This window comes from Sciurus vulgaris (assembly GCF_902686455.1).
Source record: "Sciurus vulgaris genome assembly, chromosome: 16".
Classification (NCBI taxonomy): domain Eukaryota; kingdom Metazoa; phylum Chordata; class Mammalia; order Rodentia; family Sciuridae; genus Sciurus; species Sciurus vulgaris.
In genome coordinates this window covers 38169479-38186432 of record NC_136477.1, presented here as the reverse complement: position 1 = coordinate 38186432, position 16954 = coordinate 38169479, and the positions used below count along the sequence as shown (strand labels likewise).

The 16954-nt window shown below is 35.3% G+C and overlaps 1 protein-coding gene across 2 annotated transcripts in view; it reads right to left on the bottom strand.

Annotated features, from left to right (window-relative positions):
* The window catches only part of NGLY1 (N-glycanase 1), a 53251-nt gene extending 36507 nt beyond the window's left edge, over positions 1-16744 (bottom strand). The window contains exons 1-3 of one of the 2 annotated variants that reach the window (XM_079114278.1): positions 16548-16744; positions 10254-10368; positions 4258-4503 (exon numbers count right to left, since the gene is read on the bottom strand). In XM_079114278.1, the coding sequence (XP_078970404.1) occupies positions 4258-4503; positions 10254-10368; positions 16548-16687 (501 nt within the window). In that variant the 5' untranslated portion in view covers positions 16688-16744. The remainder of the gene's footprint in view (positions 1-4257; positions 4504-10253; positions 10369-16547) is intronic. The other variant, XM_079114277.1, reaches the window with a different exon arrangement.
* Positions 16745-16954: the final 210 nt, after the last annotated feature.

The window sequence follows — 16954 nt, the reverse complement described above, 5'->3', positions numbered from 1 at the left end:
TTACCTCATTCATTGTGGTTTTAATGGCATCCAAATGATCTTGAACAATAGTTTATTTTCTTGCCTTATTTCTTTACATATTCATTGGCACAACTCTGAAAACAACTAAGCCATAAAAATAGAAGGTTGCTGATTGCATGGCGATTACAGCAGCTGGGTAACCATGTACTAATGCTACATAAGGCAGCAGTTAATTGCCTGACAGAATAAAAGTTATTTGGAGTATAAATGGTAGTTTAAAATGTGAAATCTGTTTTAGAGACATTTTCTTCACTAATCATACTTCCAATTATTTTGGTTTCTGATGTGAGATATATTTAAGCCTTTATAAGAAAAGTTCAATGCATGTAATTCTGTCAAATCATGTGATATCATCAGTGGAAGATGGATTAGTAAATTCACTTCTTTGATAAAGGAGCAAGGCTTTATAAGCCCACTAGTCCTCTTTCAACCTTTATGCATCCTTTTATTTTTGTGGCTTTTAAATTTAAAGTCTGTTTTTAAACAAAGGTTCTATCTAATAATACATTTTAAATGACCTTTTTAATCAACTTGGAATTCAATAAACTTACTTCTTACCAAAAAAACTTCTTTTCCTATTGATAAAAGTAATAAATGTTGTTGCAAAACATTCAGGAATGGTACAAATAATATGAAATAACCCATAACTTCACTACTCAGAAGAAATTATGGTTATGTCCATGTAGTGCTCTCTAAACCTTCTTGTTTTGCACATATATGTATGTATGTTTCTATTTTTATTACTTTCTAAAGGGCACAGACAGTGGTGTAGCTGGGAAAGTAGATCCATATTCAAGGGAGAATGGGGGAGATCTCAAAAGAAAACAACCTTTGGGGTAAAGCAAGGAATACACATTCAAGGGAGAATGCGGGTTTATCTCTAGGAGACAGAATGCATGTTTTAAATAGGAGAAATTGAAATGTTACACACATATAAACTATTTATGCTGTTTAATTTTAGAATTCTCAGTTTATATTTTTCCCATATAATAATGCTTTTCATCTCAAAACAGCCAATATCATTTTTTACAGATACTAAATATGCCAATATAAGGACATACTGCAATTTAAACAATCCCCTAATGAAGGGCATATAGGTATTACTTTAAGAGTGGTAGTTTCATAAACAAGAAACTGAACATTTAAATGTTATAACCAAACAGAAGATTTTTTCTCTTATAAAGATTCAGACTAAAATGCTGCCTTATTATTGATTTATGAGGTAAAATTAGTTTAAAAATTAACTAGCTTGGTAGGGACATAGCTTAGAGGAACAATGCTTGCCTAGCACGTGTGAGTCCTGAATTCAATCCTCAGCACTGCAAAAGCAAATGAAAAAAACCCCCAAACAAAACAAGTTCATTTTATTTTTGATCAGTACTGTCAATACTATATTCTTTTAAAAATTTCAATGAAATAATCACAAATTATAATCCTTTTAAATAAATACATGCCAGTACACCTCAAAGACAACTGTAACTGAGAGTTCATAAAAAATTCCTAATTTCGTATACATTCTAAAAGTAGTCATGTGTCAAATAATTGCATACATTTGGACTGTGTAAACTGCTGAATATATATTTTAAGCAAATCATAATTCAGAACGCTTTCAATTTAGACAAAATCATAAAACTGGAAATAATGCATCTAATATTCTGGAACTCTTAACTTTTAAAAATTGTTTTTGCTGTTTTGAATCTTAAAGGAAAAGCACTAGAGCATATTTCAACAATGACTATCATCTTGATTTATATTTTCAAAATTTTGCTTGATACAGTTGTAACCAAAGAACTACAATTACACAAGTTCATCAGGATTTATCTAGTTTATATACAGGTTAAATGTTTAAATCTCTCTCTTGCTCCCTGACTTTGGTCCATCATAACCTTATCTGGAGTCCCACTCAAGATGGGCAAGGCAGGAGAAAATAACTATTAAGTTCTGTATGGCAGCAACTAATGGTGATTAAAAGTTTAAATAACAAAATACTTTAAGGAATATGTATACTGAACCACAATAAATGCTGGTGAGGTTGTAGGGAAAAAGGTACCTGAACATTTTGGGGGGGATTGCTAACTAGTACAACCACTCTGGAAAGCAGTATGGATATTCCTCAAAAAACTAGGGATGAAAGTATGATTCAGCTATCCCACTCCTTGGTATTTTCCCCAAAGATCTATAATCAGCATACTGCAGTGATACAGTCACCTCAATGTTTATAGCAGCACAATTCATAATAGGTGAATTATGGAACCAACCCAGATGTCCATCAATAGATGAATGAATTAAAATAAGAATGAAATCATGGCATTTGCTGCTAAATGGATAGAAAAGGGAATATTTAAGTGAAATAAGCTAAACTCAGAAACTCAAAGGTAGAATGTTTTCTCATATGTCAAAGCTAAAGTAAAATAAAGGAAAGGGGGAGGGAAGGATAGGATAAAATAAAAAAAGTCAAATATGAATTAACAGACGAGTGAAAGGAAGTCAAGTGAAGTAGCAGAAGGAGATGGGAGACGGGAGAGAAGACAGGAGGGAAAAGGGGTGGGAAAACAGGGTGATCAATGAACTGAAATCAATTTCCATAGAGGTGTAAGTTTATTGGGATGAACCCAACTACTATGTATAACTATAAACATCTTTAAAAAAAAAAAAAAAAAAAAAAAGGCACAGCAACCTAGTACCTTTAAATGGTTCTTATACATATCATGAATTATTTACATTTCTGATGTTGTTCAATTTGTTTCTCCAACAAAATTTTAAGATCCCTGAAGACTATATAATTATTTGTTTTTATGTGCCACACTCCCTCACAGTGACTTGCTCATTACTTATTCGCCTAAGATGAAAAATTACACAAAGTATAAAAATATATTGCATTACTGGAATCCAACTTGATGGTGACCTATTATTTCTCTAAATAAACTGTTACAGATATGTTGAAAAAAATGTATATTCCAGGGATCCTATAAAAAAAAACAAGAGTCATTCAATTTTTTTCCAACTCCTTTACCGAACACAGAAAAAAATATTTTGTTTCCAGGACTGGAGAAGTAAGAGTTGATAAAAAATAGATTATTAATCGCATACATCTCTGAGAAAGCTTATTTTCTTCCAAACTATAGAGTTAGTTTTGGCAATAGAATGACCTTATGTTTTTTAATGGTGCCCAGGTTAACTGCAAGGGTAAGAAGCAAAAAAAGGAACGTTAAAGAAGATTTAGGAAATATAAAGAGATTTCCTGAGCCAGAACACTATCAAAATACAACTTAGTTCAGGAAAGATATTTTGTAAAATAAAATGTGGTCAAGTTTTTTTTGGGAGAATACTTATTGAGCTCTATCAGAAGGAATTTTTATAAAAGAATATTTTCTAAAAAATGGAATCATTTAGGCTTATAAAGAATATCTGTAAGATACCAAAAATCAATTTCAGTTCTTTGAAGTATACATCTATGTATGCCAATAACTAAACTTCACTAATTTTCCAGCATCCACTATTAATATATGAATGTATTTTTATTTACCTAAAATCCAAATAAGTTAATTTTTCATTTAGTTAAGATGTTGACAATGGTTGGGCTGTTGGAATTAATAATTCTCATGGCAAATAACAGTAGGTAAAATTTGGATTAGAAACATCAATGCAATAAGCTGGGTGAGATAGCACATACCTTTAATTGCAGCAGCTTTGGAGGCTGAGGCAAAAGGATTTCAAGTTCAAAGTCAATGTAGGAAACATAGTGACAACATGTTTCAAAAGAGAATAAAATAAAATAAAAAGGGCTGGGTATGTGACTTGGTAGTAGAGTGTGTGCCTAGCATGTGTGAGCCAAACCCCAGCACCACCAAATAAAAATGTCAGTGAATTAGAGAAAATTTAATTTGATGTTGATACTCCTATTCAGCAAGTCCATTTGTTTTAAGTTAAAAACATGCTAATTTGTATAACTGATTTAAGTCCTAAGGCAAGATAACAGATATATTTATAAATGATAAAGAAACCTCAGAAGCAATAAGCCACAAGTTGTAAAATATAAATAAAAGTTATTTCTTCTTCTACTTCTGCACAAATTTAACAATTTAAAGCACTGAAGAAATCTGGATATGTTAGAATTGTAAGAACCAAGAATATCTGAGCCATAAATTCAGAAAAAAATCATAACATATTCTAAAGCTTTTCCTGTTCCAACGCTTTGAGAGAATGGTTAAAAAAAAGATTTAATTCTAACATTACCTTTGAAGCAGAGGGTAGATTTGATGACTGCCCTTGATGGTCCCCTGTGTGTTGAGTTACCCCATTAGGATCTGAAGACTGTGTTGTAGGAAGCTGGGTACTGGTTGCAGGTTGCTGAGATGATTCTACTTTGTGGCTCTTACTTGATCCATCCAATCTACTACTTCTCTCTAGGGCAATCAGGTCACGAATTTTTTGTAGTTGTTCAACTGAAGCTTTTTTAGGAAATATAAGATGTGTTTCTCCCTGGAATGGATAAAATTGGAAAAAATTTTAATCTTTGTTTTATACTGATATATATAATAAAGACAAATGTAATGGTTTGGATATGAGGTATTCCCTAAAGTTCTTGTGTTAATACAGGAATATTCAAAGGTGCAATGTTTGGATTATGAGAGCTATAACCTAATCAATTCATCCTAGTTTAAATGGACTAACTGGGCAATTACTGCAGGTAGGTGGGGCATGGCTGGAGGAGGTAGGTCACTGTGGGCAAGACCTGGAAGAATCCATTTTTCCTGAAGTGACATTTCCCTCGCTCTGCTTCCTGGCCACCAAGAGTTGAACAGTTTTCCTCCAACATGCCCTTTGGCCTAATACATCAATGAATGCATCATATTTTAACAACTGTGTTTTTTTTTTTTAAACATAATAACTCTTTTTTAATACAAAGCTAGATAATGCCTAAACCCACACCAGAAAATTAAGAAAATTTGTCTTCTTGTTAGTAAATAACACTCAGCTTGTTTAATACAGTTCAAAAGACCTTTAGAAAAATATCTTTTTGGAATAAGAGTTGCAAAATACATATTCCTATTCCCTACGAAATAATAACAATAGTAGAGAAAGTCATACTAAAGGAGCAATAAGAATTTATATAACACAGCAGGATAACTATGGTTAACTGAATTATTGTTTTATTAATTACTAAAACAATAATTAATAATTAAAGTAGTCAATTAATTATTAATTGACTACTTCAACAAATTAGCTAACAGAAAATTTTAAATGTTTCCAAAACAAAGAAATGATACTTGTCTAAGGTAATGGATATGTCAATTGCCCTGATGTGATCATTACACCCTGTATACACATCAAAATGTCACATTGTATCACATAAACATGTGTAATTACTATGTCAATTAAAAATTAAAATATATTTTAAAAGGAAGTTATATAAGAGCCTATGACTCTTCTAAATTCAGGTCTTTAAAGACTAGCTTCGAAGTATTCACTACGAGTCAATTCAAAACTGGATTATTTTGCAATGCTGGCAAAATCCAGAGCTTTGCACATGTTAGACAAGTGCTCTACTATTGAGCTTACAGCCCATATCTATGGGTTATTAACAGTAATAAAAATGTGGTCTAAACAAAACAAAAACATACTTTTAGAATCATTTAATAAATACCCATAGTATAATCAGAAGGCTTTAAGATGAAATAAATATAACTAAACACACAATTAAAATAGTTGGCAAATTAGAAAACCAAGAAAACAGTGAAATGAAAACATACTCACATTTCAAAGTGCTAAGAACCTACAGTGATAAAATAATAATTTTGCCAACTGCAAATGAGACACAAGGTTTTTGCATTATGTAGTATAGAAAGACTTGTAGATGGTGAGCATTTTAAAAAAGCTAGAAGAGGTCAGCAAGGTCCATGTGTTATCCACAATAGCTTAAAAAACAAACAAAAAATAAAAACAACAACAACAAAACACTGCTATCATTTGCGTTAAAGTTACAGGTACTATTCGAGCATTTTACATACATTATCTCAAAGATTTTTCACAATCACATTGAACCCACCCTGTTATGTTTATCTTCACATTTTATATGAAAATATGAAGGTTCAGAGAAGTTAAATAACCTACCTGATGCTACAGAATAACTAGCAGAGGAAGGATTCAAACTGAATGATCTTTTTTTTTTTTTTTTTTTTTTTGGCTGTACTGGGGATTGAACCAGATGTGCTCTAATCACTGAACTATATCCCTGAATCTTTTTATTTCGAGACAGGGTCTCATCAAGTTGCCATGCCGGTCTCAAACTTGCAGTCTCCCCACCTTATCCTCCCAAGTTGCTGTTTCAAACAGTATGATCTTAATTGTTTTGCTATAATTGACCCCATCTTAGACTGAACGGAGATCAAAAACCATAAGCTTGCACAAACAGTTCAAGAGATGTACAAATAGAGAACATATCTACAACTTTGATAACTACATACAAAATGCTTGGCAAAAATTCACACACAATGATGTTTCCAACATAGAAACCAGGGGTAAGGGAACTGGGGAGAGGGTACATGGGTACAATGCTATAATTAGGAGAAATAAATTCTAATGTTCTATGGCAAAATAACAGTTGATAACAATGTATTGTAATATCTCAAAATAGTTAATGTACACACCATATAGATGTGAGAGGTTAAGGTAATGGATATATTAATTACCCTGATTTGATCATTACCTGATTTACATAGCAATTGAGATATCACATGGTACCTTATAAAAACGTAGAATTATCATGTATCAAATAAAAAATAAGATTAATAAAAATTTTTTTAAAAAAGGAAACACTTCATATCTTATGCTAAAGCCTGGGAAGAGACTAGATACGTAGCTTCCAGATATGGAGACATCTGGTCACACACTGTTAGTTTAGCAGCATTGAGAAAGGCAGGTAAACAGGTTATGGAAGGATCTAAAGGAGCTGAAATTGAACTCTACTACCAAAAAGAAATTTGGTGAGATTTTGAATTGAAATATGAAAAACAGCAGGTCAGGTATCTGGATGTAGATCTCAGTCGACACCTAAGAGAGGGCCCCAGTAAGACAGAGATGCTGCTCTTGCCCTGTCCCTGCCCTGCTCCTTTTCTTTCTGTGTTTCACAATCAGTCCTCAAAGAATATATGGGTGTGGCCAAACGTTTAAACAAGAGCACCATCATTTCAGAAAAGGGCAAAAATACAGGTTTAATGCAATAGATCCAAGAACATTTTAAAAAGTCAACAAGAATTCCAGGATTCAACAAACTTGAATTTTTGCTGAGACAATTTTCACTGCACATAATTCTTAATCATAGGTAGTGATTCCTTCCCTGCTTAGCAAACCTTGCCCCTGTTCATTAAATGTTGGCAGTATCTTTCAGATATTAAGACAATAAAAACTGCCCTCACAAATCTCTGATGATCCATCTTCACTGGATGAGGAAGAGGGTGCAGGTGGAAAGCAGGTATGGCTCCTGTATGAGAACCACTCTACTAAGCTAAACTATAGGGTCATATATCCATTTGGATCCAGTCTTTCTCAACCTTGTTTTCACAATTTTCATTAAAATGAATCAGCTTCAGAGACAAGAGGATCTATAAGTGTCTAGGACTGTAACGTTCAGTTGCAAATTTCAGGGTAGATCTTATATTCATACTTAAAAATTAAAAATTTATTTTTGATAGTAGAGTTTACTTTCTGCTCCATTAGTTCCTCTCACTATGTAGTCCCCCTGATAAAACATTTATTTAATATTATGTCCTGATATGTGAAGTTTAAAGATAATGTATTTTAAGAACAATTTATTTTTATCAAAACATGCCAACCTTTTCTGAAATTTTAACTCTATTTGCATCAAATACAACACCAATTCTCAGAATAGTTTTTTATCTGGCACCAGGGTGACCTACCATCTAGTTTGCCAGAGATGGGTTTTCTGGTATATAGAAACTTCAGTGTTAAAACCAGGACAGAACTGGGCAAACTAGGGCAGTTGGTTACCCTACCTGGCACTCAAACATCTACAGAATGAAAGACAAATATGATCCCAAATCTGTGACAACATTCAACAATGAGATATGGGTACAGTCTACAGTTGTCAACTATCCAATTTTCCTACCTAATTTGAGTTTCAATATCTGCATCTCCTTGAACAAATCAGTGATGCTCTCATTTTTTTCCCTCTATAATTTCAAATTCTCTATGTCTGGATGTCTCTGTGTTCTATAATCAGGTAACACCATAACTTACATCCCCAGCCCAAACCCTTGTTAAGAGTTGTATACTCATATATCTAACTGCCTAATACCTGTACATGAATAGTATTTAACGGTCAAGTAGTTACACTTGTCCAAAACACAGGTAGTGACTCCTCTCCTGAAACCTGCTCTCCAAGAATTTTCCATCTCGATTAAATGGTATTCCTGTCCACTTAGTTTCACAAACCAAAACCTCTAAGTCTCCGATTCCTTCCCTTCCTTATACCCCACATCCAATTCAACAACTTGTTGATTCCATTTCAAAAAGAAATCCTATATCCATCGATTTCTCCCCATTTCCACTGCTATCAGTACTTAATTCAACAAATACTGAATACCTAATGTTTAAAAGCACTACTCCAGGAGCTAACAACACAGGAAACAAAAAAATACTCAAAGTTCTGTCCTCAAGGAACTTTTACAAGCCATTACGATCCCTTATGTAAACTAATAAGTTTTCTTAATTGGTCTTCCTGCACCATCCCTTGCCCCTATTCCCAAAAAGCCAGAATATTCCCTTTAAAATACCTAGAAAAATCTTTAAAAAATATTCTTCCCTGCTTAACACCTTTCAGTGTTTTTATATCTTAGAATAAAGTCCAGTATTTACCACAGTTCTCAAACCCTATTTTGGTTCCTGCCAGCCTACCTCTGTAACCACTTTGGGTCACAGCTATTCCTACTAGAAAACCTTTGCATATGTTAATCCTTCTGCCTGAAAAGTTTCAAGTACCTGAGCTGCTTCTTGTCATTCAGTTCCTGGCTTTATCTCATCAGAGGCTTTCAAGACCATTGTTATACAGCTGTCTGCCATTCTGGTCATTTTTTTTTTTTTTTTTAAATTTCATTACCCTGAGCTTTCTTCTTCACACCTCTCGAGTCCATGTCTACTGTCTAATCTACTAGAATACAAGCTCCATATATACTTGATCATATATGCTTACTACTGTTTCATCAGAGCCTGGAATAGAATCTGGGAGGAAAGCAGAGACAGAAAAAAAGTGAATCCTATAGTAGCTCAAAGTATCTCTTAAACAATTCGGCAGTCAGACTGCTGCAGACAAGACAACTGAATCTCCATAATCTGATTCAACTGTTAAGGATATACAAAGAAAGTTGATAATCTTCTTCCTTTTTTTTTTGGTACTGAGGACTTAACCCAGGGGTGCTTAACCACTGAGCCACATCCTCAGCCCTTTTTTATATTTTATTTACAGGGTCTCGCTGAGTTGCTAAGTGCCTCGCTAAGTTGCTGAGGCTGGCTTTAACCGCCTGATCCTCCTCCCTCAGCCTCAGCCTCATGAGCCACTGGAATAACAGGTGTTTGCCACCATACTGTGCAAAAATTCATAATTTTTACAACTACTTTTATTGTGTTATAAAAGTAAACTATATAAGATTCCAAAAGACAGAAACAACACAGTCATCTTGTGAAATAAGACAAGAAAACACACTGAGAGTACTCCTGTCACAGAAGAAAATCTTTTGTGTGATAAACAAACTCAGATGTTGTTTACTTCAGACTCTTCATTCCTACTGGAGACAGGTGGTTAAATCCTACTAGTATTCTTATTTACTAATGAATCATATTTTTGCTAAAAGTCTGAAGTGAATCACATTTGGTCCATGGATTTCATGTTTCCTAAGTGTCGAGATTTGTAAGAAACTTCCTGTGGAGAGTTGTTATTTTACTCTTGACTTTAAAATACATTTACTGTAACTTTCAAAACCTAATAAGTAAAGGAATAATTAGTTCTACAGATTTTCAAAATGATATTTAATATTTATAATATCATTTTATATTTATAATATATTTATTTTATATTTCAATAATTTTTTATATTTATAAAATATTTATAATATATTTAATTAAAATATATTATCTTATGCAAACAATTATTTACCAACATTAAAATGATTGCTTTGTACATGAAGAGGGGAGAGAAAACCCTTACACATACTTACCTCTTCAAAGCCCATTTCAAATAAACATTCAACAGCTCCTCTGACAGGCAAGAGTCTAGTAGAAAAAGTTGTATTTCCAATCCGGATAGATCTGTATTTTTCATCATTAGGGTTTCTGTCAAGAAAACAAGTTAGATTACATATAACAATTTATACTTTTCACAGTCATTCTGCATTCCATTTCGCATTTTGTATTGGCTATACTCCTACATAATACAGACTCCAACTTTAATGAAAGAGGCAGCAGTCTGGAAAAGTAGCATAATTTTATGATTCTTACCTAGGTATACATATTTATTTAGTATAACCTTAGTCTTCGAGTCACAGCTAATAGTACTATTGCCACCATAAGGAAAATCCATGAGACATTTTAATTCTGTGCTGTTACAGTTTGACACTTTTTTGAGTCTTTTTAGGTTTCTAAAAAACAAAACAAAACAAAACAAAACAAAACAAAACAAAACAAAACAAAACAGCCACATAGGCTCCAGACAGGGGGTGGAAGATTTTGTCTGTTTTATTCTGAAGGACTCCCCATCATTTAGTATGATGCCTGACACATAGATGGTGGTTAATATATATTTGTGCAATGAATGAATAGAAGAAACTAAAAATCTATATAAGAATGGATTACAGTTTCTCAAAGACTTTATTCCCAATAAACATGGAACCTAGATATACCTTTATACTCACCTGATCTTTCTTCCCTAGACTAAGGACCATTTTCAATATAGATTCTGCTTTAGTTCAAGATATATTATTGACACAGGAAGTATGGTGGTATGGTGGTAAAAGGAAAATATAAAAAAATTTCATACATGAGATTTTGAATAGTATAAATGGGCTGAATAATCAGTACATGAAAAGCTTTGATGTGAGAATTTTAATAATCTCTTAATAACCTTTCTTTAAAAAAAAGACTTAAAAAAATCAGAAAGAAAACACAAGATAATCACAGTATTAAACTTAAAAGACCTCACAACATAGTTTAGGATGATAATACCAACTGCCTTAAAATGGTACTATATCCCATAAGCACTAAGTTAAGCTGGATTTTGTGGCTACCTCAGGGGTTCACAGGAAGGAAGGTTAAGACTATCTGCTCAGGGTATTGAATAGGGGGTAAGCAAATGCTAGCAACTGTCCTAACTACCTTGTCCTAACTACCTATGTTCTCTAGATAATCTGATATAAAAGCAAAACAAAAAAAAAAAATTTAATTGAAGTGCAAGTTTTAACAAAATGTGCATGTCTTCCATCAAATAATTCCCTATTGCCAAATTGTCATAAGTACTAAATCAATCATTTTTAAACCTTTTCCCCCAGTTTCAAAAATTGTTTATTACTGAATATTCAGAGACAAAATTCTAAATAGTGTTATTCAAAATGTCACTGATTGGTGGCTGTTCTACAAACTCTTTGCTACCATTCTGTGAGAAATACAGAAATTGTTTTCAATCATTTTCATGGCAATTTGATATTTTCATTGTGTTTTATAAAGTTATAGGCCCACAAAGAATTGGAAATATTTTTAAAAAGTCATTCACCACATGTAATTTGAGGATCATAGGTAGTTGAAAAACACAAAGAAAAATTTATCCTTCCTCTCCCCCATCCCCCCAGTGTATTAGATTAGATCAGGATTTCTCAATCTTGACACTACTGACTTTTGGGGTCACTGTTGCTGGGGGCAGTTCCTGTGCATAGCAGAATGTTCAGCATCCCTGGTTTTCATGCCATATTGTGTCATAAGTGTTATCTCCCTTTTTAATCAAACATTATAAAATGCATTATATATCTATTTTATTATAAATAAGTGAAACAACTTTTCATGATACTTGACACATGCCACAAAGTTAAAAAAAAAAAAAAAAGTCAGTAACACCAGATGATATATTCTACTATTAATTATCATATTCTACTATTAATTATCTATTTTTTCCCGATAGTTTCCAGATCTCCACATGATCATCACATACCATTCATTAGTCTTGTTCATATTACAAACAGGATCCAACAATGAGAGTCATGTCCAATTTCCCCAATCCTATCTTTTTCTAGTAATGTGTTGAGCAGACTTGCATGGTCTTAAGCACAGACTGATACAAAAAGTTTGCCTCCAAAGCCTTCAAAGACTTGGATTATTTGGAGTAAGGATCACCAGATCTCAAACACACCAGATCCTACTTTTTTTTTTTGTCCTTAGAAAAGTGTACTTTTCAGCATTATTTCAGCATGTCCACCATCCTTGAGCTCATTCATTACTGTACTCTTTATCCTGCACTATATAAGATACCCCTAAGGCTCACCTTAATTTTTCCTTGATTTTCATCCATTAACTTCGTTTTCTCAGTTTTGCTGTTTGGTGTGTGTGTGTGTGTGTGTGTGTGTGTGTTTTCTCAATCTCTGTTGTCCATTAACTTATTTCTGCAACTGGTAATATTTATCTTGCTTGTTAGCAATTACTTTGCATCTTTGCTTGGTTTTTTTTTTTCTTTTTTCTTTTGGAGGGCACCATCACTTTGAACATACTTTCGGGTCTTCTTAGTTGTCTTACTCCCATAGTTACCTACCAAATTAACTTATGGGAAAATATACTTTGCTTTTATAATTGAGTGGTAAGAAAGTCATACTTTTCACTTTAAAAGTAAAAATCAATTGTATTTCTAAAATTGTAAGACAGAAGACAGTAACAATAGCATCTCAGGAAAAAAATGTTCATCCCTATTTCAGAATTTCACAAATGCTGAGAACTGAGTGTATCTGATCATTTATTAGCCATCTTCCTCTTTAGAATGCCTAATCCCAGAAAGGGTTCACATAAATAAAAATAGTACATGAGTATATCCAATAGTACATGAGTATATCCAATAGTCTATTTTTATTACTAATCACAAAAGCCAGTTTGTGGTTCATTTAAAAACTTTATCTGTAAGGAAAACTGCTATTCTGAGATACACCTAAATTTTTCAAAAACAGCTTCCAGCCTTAAGAATGATGTGAGAATGATCTCTGGTTCTAACTCTACCATTCTCTGTTGCTATCATCAGACAAAATTTTTACACCTTAGTTTCCAGATCACTAAAAGATCATCACATATCATCACGTAGGCACTTTTCTTTTACAAATGAGGAAAATGAAACCCAGAAAGTGTACATAAATTGCATGTGATCATATATATTTTTTTAAGGAAAACAGCTGACTACAATATAAACTTACTGTCAGATTATGAAGTTTACATACTTTCCACCACACAAGCTGCCTGCAACCTCACCAATCCTCAATTAACTACTCACTTTCAATTTCTCCAGGTGGCAGTATAACTTAGTTTAGAAATCTGAAGATAGTTTCGATTTTGTTTTCCATTCCAGTTCCACTCCTTGCAGTCATTAAGAACTGTCAATCCTTATCTATAATACTTCTTTTTCCATTCCGTCTGTATTTGTAGTTACAATTACTCAATAGCTTCACAACTAAAATCAATGTCTTATGTCTTCTTATATTATTATAAGAAGACTTATGTCTTCTTATATTATTATTTCTCATGAAATTTTCATATGCCTCCGACTCCAGAAACTACAAATGCTTTCTTTGGCCTACCATGCCAGATATATATTCTCTGCAACTCCACCCTACCAAACCTCTATTCCCAAAAGTGTTTAACATTATGTCTCCCTGCTATCTCCTTACATAAACATGTAAATTCTTAAATATTGTCTTGGAATTATTTTTAGATTTTTATGTCACAGCTGCTTTCTACCCATCTTTCTCCCCAATATATTTCTGTTCTTTGAAGAAACAACTTTGTTGACTCTTCTTAGTCACACCCTGTGCTGTTCATAATCAATTACTGTGTGCAGTTTGCAAAATAAATTAGTGAAAAATCAAATTTATGTATTTTGAAGAATGAACGGAGCAAGTTAGCAAAGAAACTCATGTAGGATGTCAGTGAAATTAGTAAAGCTTTCTGAGAAAGTAGACATCAGAGGACAGATTATCTAGAAGTGAATGGCATCTTTGCATATAGACTATATTTTGTTCTGTAATTGAATTAGATTTATGAATCTTAGATGGGGATAAGATAAACATAATCTAAAGCAGAAATTTAAAATTTAACCAAATATATTATTTTTACTTGCAACTAAGTGTTTATAGCAATAAGGATAGTTTTAAAAAATCTACTGATGAAATTCTCATTTCAACAGTCATTCTATAAAATACTATGTCAGACTGAGTTAGAAGCAAGAGACACAAACACCCTTTCATAGTGCCTCACCTCTAATGTTACTGGATTTCTCAAAACAGCAAAAGAAACAGAAAACAGTCTCAATTTTCTCTACTTTCAAACAAGTTAAATGAGCTTGTCTGTAATGTGTGGCTGGGGACCAAAAAGGAAGTTTTTCTGTTAAGAGGTTAGGAAGTCACTGAATTTGGACAAGGAAAAAAGGGTAGTCTCTCAAAACCCTGAAAAAGTTTCAATTCTAAGAGTATAAGGATCAGGACACTATTACTTGAGACAAACTAAAAAGGGTAGTTATTCATACCATTTGTATGAGTTCCAAACACCTAATTCTCTTTTTAGGAAAAAAACTCTTTTAAGATCAGAAATGTAAGCCATAAAAGACTATAACATGAATTAACAGCAGGCTAAGTTTCTTTTAAAAGTTTAGTAAATGTTCACAATAATGATTATGATGCCAAAAGTTATTTGCAAGCAAAGCTATCCTTCCTTAAAAAATGGTAATCTCAGCATTTTTGGTTTCCAGGACTGAAAGTAGGAGTCTTCTTTACAAGGCCACCTCCCTTTACAGAACAGTGAGGGTTAGAGAGTTTGGTGGCTTTCCAGCTGATGGGGCCTGGAAAACCTTGCCTGAGTTCATTCACAGTCTATCAGCATCCCTGTACTCTGAAGAGCTGTAAAGTTCTCCCAAGGTAGAAAATGTAAGTTGAGGTGTCACAGAAGAGGAAAGTGACCCTCACACAGGTCACAATTATACAGCTGTGATCAGGCCACATGCTGCATCCCTCAGAGCATCTGGCACATAGCAAGGGCTCATATGTTCAGTCTTCAATTTACTTCAAAGTAAATGTTCCCTAACTGCCAAGAATTTTAAAACTATACTTGAAACTAGTGTCTCTAAAAATTGGGTCACATGAAATCTACAGCCTTAAGTTTTGAGAATTTCTTTTTAGGCTTCATGTCAATATACCATCAATTATAGTCAGTGCACCAAGGTGCTAAGGGGGAAAAAAGAACCTAGATATCATGGAGGTCTAGAGAGATAATCATTAAAGCACCCAGAGCTCCTTGAACCTCCTGTTCCACTGCCCTCCCCACATACTACCGTCCTTTAAGACGCACATCATTTGATCTGAGGAGTTGAGGTAAAGACTCAAGAAACGAATATTCAAACTTGCCTCCCAATTCCCCAATCTGACAGGGTCCTTAAGAGTTCTAGCAGAGTACTGCTCACAGGAGAATGAAACAAATGATTCCCTTCCAAGGTGATTGTACTCAATTACAGGGTCATGTTTGAAAAATAGAATCCAGCCGGGCGTAGTGTCGCATGCCTGTAATCTCATGGGCTAGGGAGGCTGAGGGAGGAGGATCCTGAGTTCAAAGCCAGCCTCAGCAACAGCAAGGCACTTAGCAACTCAGGGAGAACCTGTCTCTAAATAAAATTCAAAGAAGGGCTGGGGATGTGACTTAGTGGTTAAGAGTCCCTGGATTCACTTCCCGGTAGGAAAAAAAAAAATAGAATCCAGCCATTTCTATCATCGTTTTTGACTTTAAATTATTATAACGTTTCAATAAACAACAACGACAACAAAGGGCAGGGAAAAAAGCCACAAATATTTGAAAATCCACCGTTCAGTTGTCTTATGCTTTAGTACTAGGATATTCACAAAATGGGAGGAAAACATCACTGTATCAGTGTCTAACTTCTGAGAAGCAAATGGCAATGTAGGCCACCCGGCTGGGTAAAATCCACGCCGTGGAGAGCATACGTGTTACCGATAACGTCTGGACACTTGAGCCGGTTAACCGGGAGAGGAGCGGCCGAGACTGGGGCGCGCCCGCCCGCCGCCCGGCCACCGGCCCCACCCGGGAGACCTGCAGCTGGCCCCGGCACCCTGACAGCGGAGCCGAGTCACAACTGCAGAGGGACTTCCTCTGCTCGGGAGGGGTGGGCCTGGAGGCCCTCAGGCCCCTGTCCCTTCTCGGGGCCTCGCCGCGCTCCAGAATCCGGCCGGGCACGCCCAGGCCGGGCCTCCGCTGCCCGCGGCGCGCACCTGAGGATGTTGTCAGCGTAGGTGAGCAGCAGCTTAGAGGCCTCCAGGAAGGTCTCCGGGGTGTTCTGGCAGAGCTCGGCCACCGCCGGGGACGCCGCGCCGGAGCAGCTGCCCAGCGTTGCTGCCGCCGCCGCCGCCATGCCTGAGCGCCCGCGGGCGTCGCCGCCCCTCGCGCGACGCGTGCCGCACTGAGCAGGCGCCTCCGCGCGCGGCCAGCCCGACAGCCGGCCGAGAGGGCGGGGCGAGCGGCAGGGCGCGAGCGCCGGGGAGGGGTCGAGCGCCAAGGGCGGCGGCTGTTTCGAGTCGGGGGGCGGTTTCTGACCATGGGGGCGGGGCCTTGGACCAGGAGGGGCGGGGCCTGAAGTCCGGCCCCGACCTGGGAGGAGAGAGGGGACTCTAGTCAAACA